This window comes from Magnolia sinica, unplaced genomic scaffold, assembly GCF_029962835.1.
Source record: "Magnolia sinica isolate HGM2019 unplaced genomic scaffold, MsV1 ctg169, whole genome shotgun sequence".
Taxonomy (NCBI): domain Eukaryota; kingdom Viridiplantae; phylum Streptophyta; class Magnoliopsida; order Magnoliales; family Magnoliaceae; genus Magnolia; species Magnolia sinica.
The window spans coordinates 44,813-54,455 of NW_026682772.1; the positions used below are offsets into that span (position 1 = coordinate 44,813).

The 9,643-nt window shown below is 38.9% G+C and overlaps 1 protein-coding gene across 1 annotated transcript; it reads right to left on the reverse strand.

The window, feature by feature from the left end:
- Positions 1-1,154: 1,154 nt before the first annotated feature.
- On the reverse strand, positions 1,155-2,215 carry LOC131236069 (CAAX prenyl protease 1 homolog). Its single transcript, XM_058233158.1, has 3 exons — positions 2,072-2,215; positions 1,777-1,861; positions 1,155-1,705 (listed from the first exon to the last, which is right to left on the reverse strand). The coding sequence occupies exons 1-3, from the start codon at positions 2,212-2,214 to the stop codon at positions 1,604-1,606; spliced, it is 330 nt and encodes a 109-aa protein (XP_058089141.1). The 5' UTR covers position 2,215; the 3' UTR covers positions 1,155-1,603.
- Positions 2,216-9,643: the final 7,428 nt, after the last annotated feature.

Sequence of the window (9,643 nt, forward strand, 5' to 3'; positions counted from 1 at the left end):
CACTTTGCTGCAATTGTGAAATATAATGGGCATAAGATGCATCATTCATACCAGGAAGTTCACAAATCTGACACCATTCAGTGAACAGATGAGAAACCTGCAGCATTTTAATGGACATCATTGAGAAAAGCAACAAATATAACTATCTACCAGCTTCTTAGTGATTGTGCCCATAACAAATCATTTTGCAAATAAATGGACTGATTATATCTTTTCCCTATATCAAGCACCAAAATTTTCATGTGTGACATGAAGAACTTCTTTAACAGTTTAGGATGTGTTGTTGTCTTCTATTCTAGTTGAAAATCTCTGTTTTCTCGTGGAAAATTGTTAATGCAACAGTCCCTTTGGCCACTATTTAAACATATGGGACTATTTAGCACCACAGCCATACATTTGGCCATTGAGTTAAAAATCCACTCATCAGGTAAGTCATCGCATAAAAGATTCCTTGTAAGCATAATTTTATCCTTTTAGCATAAATACATCTGTTAATGGCACATAATTTTATCCTTCAAGGACAAAGGCATCTATTAATAGTGTGATCAAAAGGTCGTCTGCTCATTAGAAACTGATGCTTCTCAAGAAATATGGATCTCCCCTAATCATGAGAATCTCCAAATTCTCCAGAAGAATTGCATATTTATTACCCTTCAAAAAAAATTGCATATTTCTGCACATGTATCTATTTTCACTGTTCCCAGACCAGATAAAAGAGGTCTAATTTCAGGCAGACAGCCAGTAGTCATGCCCTTGCCAAGCGACCAGAAAGAATGGGCTCGCTTATTTATAGGCATGTATCTAATTTTCTGGACCCCCGCCCAGATAAAAGAAAGCTGAAGTTAGATGGATGCCAGTTTTCATACGGTTTCCAAGCAACCATGGGAATTCCAATTTCAAATGATTGGCATAACAGGATTCATAAAGCCAGACCAAATAGTTGGGACCAGGCTATTATGATGATGATGAATACTCTTTGAAGATTGGCAGTTCAAGGAATGGAGGATCTTTTTAATTCAATAGTTGACTAGTTCTTCTCCCCTCTTAATTAACTGCTTGGATGCAAGTCGAATAAATATTTTTAGTGGTCAATACACACACACACACACACACACACACACACACACACTGCACTACACAATATAGGCAACATCATAACTATCCTAATTTTTTGGCCAAGACACATACAAGCTGGGGCAATGGGCCACCTGCTAAACGACTTCGACCTTGCATGAACTTCCTTGCTGACTTTAGCATGTACATGCAATCCCGCATATATTAATGACAATAAATAACAATATGTATTGTGTTGGACATACAATCAATCTATTTAACTAGTGAAGTTGGATATGGATATCCATGTACTGTTTTATATATCCACATTAGAAAAAGGAAAAAAATTACAAGAGAAGATTTCTCAACTTCACAAACTCAGTGAGGAAAAAAAAAATGAGATATCTCATCACATGATGGTTACGTGAATGAAATTCAAGTTTCCACACCAAATACAAGAAAAAGGGTACTACGAGACATGAAAACTGTAGTCAATTTTTTGAAAATGAAGTGCAATTTAAATATTTGAGAACCATTGGAAGATTTTATATCACACCTGTGACCAAATCATAACACCTCCTAAGAATGCAAGGGTGTGAAGTATTTCATTCTCTGAATTAAGGCCCATGTGTACCAGAAAGTCTCCAGATCTCTGCAGCCCAAAAAGCACAGCAAATGAATTTCTGCCAAAAGAATAACAGTGACACAATTCTCTTGACTCACCTTCCAAAACCATGGCAGCACACCAAAGAACAAAATTGTGGTATCCATTAGTATGGTTACAGCCCCATGAATAAAGTGGAAGTTGCTAAAATATATAAACCTCAAAGAAGTTAGTCTCAGCCAGCCAGAGATTCCAATCTATATAACCAATTTAATTTCATGTAATAAGAAGACCGATGAAGCTGTAAACTAATTCAACCGCTGAAATGGATCGACAACATGTTTAAAGCAGATTTTTGAATCACAAGCGCATACACATGGGATGCAGAATGATCCTCAATGGATAAAAACAGACCTTTTATCAAGACTAAATGCTTGAGAATTCTCAACTTTTTCTTGACTGACCACTCCAACCAAAGGTTTAGGAAGAATTGGCAGCTTTAGAGATGCATGTTGCCGTATATCCAGATATGTCTCAAAGATGTACATCAAGACCATAAAGCCTGCAAGATGGGATTCTCATAACCAAGAAATTCAAGCAGAAATTAAACTTGAAAATGCAGAAAATGATCAAACATTTATTAAGCATTTTCTAACAATAGTCAAAATAAAAATACAAATACATGACACCAACCACATTTATTAGTATTAAAAAGGAGTAGGAATACAAAGAGGTTTATATACATGGACCTGAAAGTCAAGTACCTCTTGCTAGAAATTAAACAGTTAAAAAAAAAAAAAAACTTCCATGCAGACAACAAACCAAGTAACTAAAGTATGGATGACAGTGTGAAAGTTCCTTGTTTATGGATACTCCACAATTTATTAAAAAGGAAAAGAAGCACAAAAATGAAAGATGGCAATGCAACATGAACAGTAGTAAATACATCAATCAGCCAGGAACTGCAGTGCGCAGCAGATATCGAGAATTTCCTCCAATAATATCGGCCAAATGCTGAGGAAAGTACATGAGTTCTCATACTATCATATCCTAAACTTAAGAAATTAAGGGCACATTTGGTCATCTTCCAAACTGACTATCTGAGGCAGAACAGATGCTCATCTGTCATACAAGAATTTGCCAAATTCTGAATCTAAATAAGCAACATTTTCAATAGTTCTTTGCTCCAAACTGATAGAAGTGGGGAAACAAATCTTCGGCCATTACTTTTTTAGATATCCTTCAATCCCAAAATGGTTACATGGGACATCCAACGGGCCCTAAACCTGTTAAATGAGCTAGAAAGTATAGTTGCAGCCAAAGTTTTTGTTTTGTACCCACAGTTAATTTGATTCAAACACTTTGCAAATTTCATGGAACTCCTAGGACCCATTTCTCATTTCCATCTCACATAAAAACACCGTATACAGGGACTGTAAACTTGAGAGCCAAAATTCTATATTTATTTACAGTTTGTGAGGCCTAAATCCAATGGCTGCCAAAAAAAAAATACCTCACATTACAATCCGGGCACCTGAAATATTCCGAATCATAAGCTGATAATAAAGCCACATATATCACAATGCAATATTGTTCTTAAGGAATGGTCTTGAGAACTTCATGAAAATTTACACTACCAAAAAATCGAGCAAAGGTTATGGAATTAACATGTGTTATGGCAATGCACATCTTAGTAGCTTCATGCCACTACTTGATACCTGAAAAATGCAGTGAGGTGAATTAACATGTGTTATGGCACATGTTTGGTGGATGAAACACCACCATTTAAGAAATGGTGGAAATGCACATCTTAGTGACTTAGTCTAGCCCTTCAATCACATTTCTGAATGTATATGAATGCTCGTTCTAGTAACATAACAGACATTATACCAAATTAAAAGACATTCAAATTGATCTCGCAAACTGACAAACCAACAAATTTTCTGAAATTCCCTTCAAGATTTTATATATATATATATATATATATATATATATATATATATATATATATATATATATATATGTGCTGAATGAAAGTTAGTTGATGTTTGCAAACACTATGACCAATCATTGCAGTAGTGTGCAATAAAGTCAGATGCATCTCAGTAGCTACCCCCAAGCTTGATTCCTGATGAATGCAATGCAGTGGATTAACATGTTTTATGACACGTGTGGTGGATGAGTCACCAACATTTAAAAAATGGTGTAAATGCACATGCTAGTCTAGCACTTCAATCATATTTTTCAATGTATATGAATGCCTATGCCAGTAACATAAAAGACATTGAAAAAAAAACATAGAAATTCAAATTGATGTCACAATCTGACAAACCCCAAAAAAAATAATAATCTGGAATTCCTTTCAGGATCTTAAGACAATCCACTGACATCACCATCATTACCTTTAAATCCCATCCAATCCACCCCTAATCCCTTCAAAATTGCTTGGGACATGTTTGGTTCAAGGGATTAAAAGGGATTTGAAGGTTTAATCCCGGTATTGGCCGGGCATCCCAAATAGACCGGAAATAGCAATCCCAGGATATAGCAATCCCATAGATCTTGCACCAATCCACTGACGCAACTATCATTACCTAGAAATCTGTGCAATCCACTCTAATACCATCCAATTCCATCCAATCTGCCTGGCCAAACAGGCCCTAATGGTGGGCGTTCCATGCGAGGTTGGCATGTATCTGAAATGCCCAAAATGGCCAATATGGGTGGTTGACTCTGTTTGGCACGCCCGGCCAATCCCAGGATTTAACTTCCAATCCCTTCCAACAACATCCAATCCCTTCCAATCCGACCGGCCAATTGGGCCCTTAGATTTCAGAAACAGGGAGAGGGGAATGCGGATTGAAGGATTGAAAGTTTTGAGAAAGAGATAAAGAGGGAGAAAGAAAGAAACTAACCGTGCTCCGTCTTCTTCTCCTTCTCCTTCTTCTTCTCCTTCTTACAGCAAAATGGGTTTTTGAAAACAGACAGGAGAATGCGGCCTTGAGACAGGGAGAGAGGGTGAGGGAGATCGGGAGATCGAGAGAGGGCAAAGGAAAGAGAGAGAGATTGAGTGCGAGAGAGAGATAGAGAGATGGGTTCGTCGGGCGAGCGGGAGAAAATGGCGGACGGGCGTTTTGGGTTTTGAAGGGATTTTGAGGTTTCGGAGGGGCGCGTGACGGACGGCTCCTGGACGTTTTATGTTTTTAGGACCGTGGGGCCCACTGTGATGTATTTCATATATCCACTCCGTCCATTAATTTTAAATTATTATTATAAGTGTTGATAAAAAAATGAGTTAGATCGAATCTATAAGGAGACCACACAATATATTAACAGTATAAATTTAATTTCTATTATTTCTTATGGTGTGGTCCACTTAGAGATTTAAACTACATAATTTTTGGGCTCATACACTAAAATTATATATCAGAATTTTTGGACGGCTTAGATCAAACTCATATATTCAAGTGGACCTCATGGATCCCCTAGAGCACCATTTATATTTAATATATATTTAATATATTTTAGGTGGGGAGTAGCTTTAGCGACAGAAAACTTAGGCTATAGCTATGGCTTAAATCCGTAGCTATATTACTACGGATTAAATCCGTAGCTAAAAGCTTCCACTCTCCATAGCCTTTGCTCGATTTTTTGGTAGTGAACGGATTTCACCTCTACACGTATGTGGCATGTTGGGCATGGCCACATGAGCGGGCAGGGCAGGAAGGCTAAGATGCGCGGACAGGGATACAGAGTAGGTGCAACAGCCACTTGTGAGAAGAATCACACGGTATGATCGTAGGATATTGGCATGGTACATGGACGACTCCAATATCGCAGGAGATTCATCTTCTATTCAGATGGCTCTAGGTGAGTCTAGTGCTGAGAAGTGAAAGGTGATTATGGGTGATGTGATGGATTCGTTGTACCAAACCGACATATGGGAGCGGGTGGAGCTTCCAGTGGGCCGGAGAGCGGCTAGATGCAGGTGGATCTTTAGGAGGATACAACATAGATACAGGGTGAGATTGGTAGTGAAGGGTTATGCTCAGAGAGAAAGGATCAACTTCTCAGAGATATTTGCGCCGATGGTATAGCAGGTGTCTATTAGATCCGTGATTGGCATTTTTTGGCCAATGTGATCTTGAGCCGGAAGGATGGATGTGGAGTTTGCACTTCTGCAAGGGAAAGTGAAGAGTAGATCTACATGAAGCAACCAGAACGGTTCGAAGTTAAAGGGGTTGAGAAAAAAGTTTGCAGGAGGTCGTGCTACGACCTGTCGCCTAGGCAATGGTTTGATTCTTTAATGGTGGGTTAAGTATTGTATGTTGATGACATGTAGATCGCCAATCATGACATATCTGAAATCAATGTACTAAAGACTCGGTTAACTGAGACATTTAGGATGAAGGATCGGGGGGCCGCAAAGATGGTTCTCGGCATTGAGACTGAAAGAGGAGTAGGCTTTGATAATCATAGGAGGAATACTTTATGTGTAGGTATTGATCAAGGATGTGATGGGCCAGGTAAAGCTGGAGAGCGTTCCCTACGCGTCTCTCCTTAAGTTTTCCTCAGGATATGTCCCAAAACAGATAAGGAAAAGCAGGATATCTCATGAGCCTTATTCGAATGCGGTTGGCAGTGTATGCCATGGTCTGGATTAGATCAGTTATTTCACAGGCTATCAGTGTTGTGAGCAAGTACCCCGGCAAGTAATATTGAGTAACGGTGAGATGGTAAGAAGACTACGTCTTTACTTTTGGAAAGACAGGAATAAAGTTGGTTGGTTATGCAGAATTAGATTCGGCGTAACACCTGGTCCATTCGGTACTATTTTCCATGCTTATGATGATTGAAGCCCTTAGCTAGACATGGATTGATCATTCATAGTACACACCTAACTGACCGGAACCCCAAGACCTTGAAACCTATCTCATATCGACCGCCCCATCGCCGCGATCGTGGAGGTACCACCCGTGCGTCGGTATGATACTCCGTTAGTGAGATACGCCGTGAAGAATAATAAGTGTATCATGTGCGCATGGCACCATGTACTTCATTCAACACATGTGCACAACACATGTCAAGCACACATATACATGCCACACATGGGTGAGAGAATCTCTACCCATGTGTGTGATGTCACATACCCATACCTCTTCTCTCTCATGTGCATAAAAGTCAACCTTTTTCCATGCCATGCACTATGCATGACATCACCACACCATGCCATCCCATGCTTTTTTAATCCACCATTATTTACAAAGCATGAATTAAGTACCATAATCCTAGCCTAAGCTAATATTAATCACATTAGCTTAACTTAACAAAAATTTTATCCATTTCTTTATAAATACCCCTCCATCCCTTAGCATTTCACCATTTTTCCATGAGAGAGAGAGAGAGGAGCGATCTTGGTGGGCCATCAACTCCATCAATCCTATACCTTTCATCCATCTCAACCATCAATTTCATCTCTTCCCTACATCTCAACCATCCATCTAATTCATCAAGGTGAGTACACCCACCCTACTCATTCTTATTTTATTTTTGTTGTGTTTATGTATGGTGGAAATGATGTTAATGATGATGTGATTAATGGTGTGGATGGTGAAGATAATATGATTGATGGTGAAGATAATTGCAATAATGATGATGATGCTATTAATGGTGTGGATGCATAGGAGAAAACATATAAAAATCAATTTATTATAGAGTTCATGTGGGACCCATTGATAGTAGGACCCACCAAAATGTTTGTATGGCATCCAAGTCATCCAACCATTGGCCCATTGGGCTGGCCAAACTCACACACACCTACACGTATAAAAAAAAAAAAAAAAGAAGAGAGAGAGACGCTGCTTGCTGGTAGCAGCGTCCCAGTAATTTGATTTAAAGGGGCAGGGGCTGTGGGTCCCCAACGGGCCCCACCCATGATGTATGTATTAAATCCACGCCGTCCATTCAATTTTTCAGATCATTTTAGGCGTTGAGCCAAAAAATGAAGCCAATACATTTCTCTGGTAGGCCACACCATCAAAACTCATGTGAAAACATGCTAAAACATATAAAAGTACTTTCTGGGGGGCCTACCTGAAATTTTGATGTATTTGAAACTTGGAATGACCCCTTAACTTAGTGGGACACACGCAATAGACGGACTAGATCGTCCTATTATGGGCCCCAAATATGAAAAACAAAAAAAAAAGTTGCAAACAGCAATGACGCTGTTGCTGCGAGCATCGCTGTAGCAGCAGCGTCTCAGTTGACGCTGGAAGAAGTGATCCCCACCACAGGCCCTACCTTGATGTATGTCGAACATCAGCACCGTGAATTTGATGGGTGCCCTCTTAAAAAGGGGTCACGCCAAAAATCAACCGTAAAAAGAACTTAGGTGGCCCACACCGTCTAAAATAATGTGCAGACATGGCTAAAACATATAAAAGCACTTGCTGGGCCCCACCTGAAATTTGGATGCATCTGAAACTTGGACTGTCCCCTCCATCAAGTGGGACACACACAATAGATGGACTGGATCGTCCTGTTGTGGGCCCCATATATGAAAAAAAATAAAAAAATAAAACACAACAGGCGGTGACGCTGTTGCTGCCAGCGTCTCCACTGACGCTGGAAGGAGGTGGGCCCCACTATAGGCCCCACCTTGATGTATGTCGAACATCAGCACCCTGCATTTGATGGGTCCCATTTAAAAATGGGATATCCAAAAAATCAGCCGTACATGGAATTCAGGTGGCCCACACCATAAAATATATATATATATATATATATATATATATATATATATATATATATATTTAATAAATAATAATTACAAAAAAAAAAACAAAAGATTTGGATCAATCTGATCATGAGGTATGTGTTATATCCAAACCGTCCATCCATTTGGCAAGTTTGTCTTAAGGCTTGAGAAGAAAAAAAAAAATAAGATAGATCTAACTATCAAGTGGGCCACACTACAAAAGTGGCAGGGGTTGAACGTAAACCATTGGAACCCTTTTTGGGTCAGAAATTTTGGAGCAGTATGAAATTTATTTTTCCCCTTAATTCAGGTCTTGTGACCTTATGAAAAAATTGGATGGAAAAATAAAAAATAAGGTGGGCCCTGTAAATTGTTTAACGGTGAAATCATTATCTCCACTACTGTTTGTGGTGAGGTCCAGATAATCTTCGGATATGATTCATTTTTGGATGGTGCTATAAAATGATCTCAAAAAAAAAAGAAGAAGAAATAAAAATAATAAAAAAATAAAAATAGATGAATTGTGTATATGCAATAAATACATCTCTCTGCACCCATTTAACTTTGATCTCCTTAACTTTCTGTACAACTCGAAGCTCGAGTATGTAAATCACCTGTTAGGTCCACCTGAAATTTGGATGTATCTGAAACTTGGTCTGACCACTCAACCAAGTGGGACACACATAAGGGATGGGTTGGATTTATGAACCACACCTCTGTGGGCCCAACAAATAATTATGAATATTTAAGGGAGGGTAACCCTCTCAACTTGTGTGTGGTATGACCCACTTTGATGTAGGTGTTATGCCACTTAATCCACCATGGTTATGACATGATTTATATTTAAGATCCTCATCGTTTATCTATTTTATCAACTCTTTTGACGATATGTTACTAAGACTTAGGCCCATCCAATGATTAGATAGTCGTACGTTCTGAAATAATGCAAATTAAACTCTCATCATTGAAAATTCATTATGGGCCATCCTGACGATGTATTAGATATCGACCCATATACCGGGTTCCTTTAGGCCATTATCCCACAGAACAGTCAATCCAACCTGAATTGGACCATGCAATACAAGGCTGTGAGGATAAGTACTTAACTATTGAATCCAACCTAAGGCCACCATGGTGTATCTATTTAATCCATGCAGACCATCCACTTCCTCATATCATTTTAGGACTTGGACTAAAATAATCAAAGCAGACCTAAGTCGTAGGTG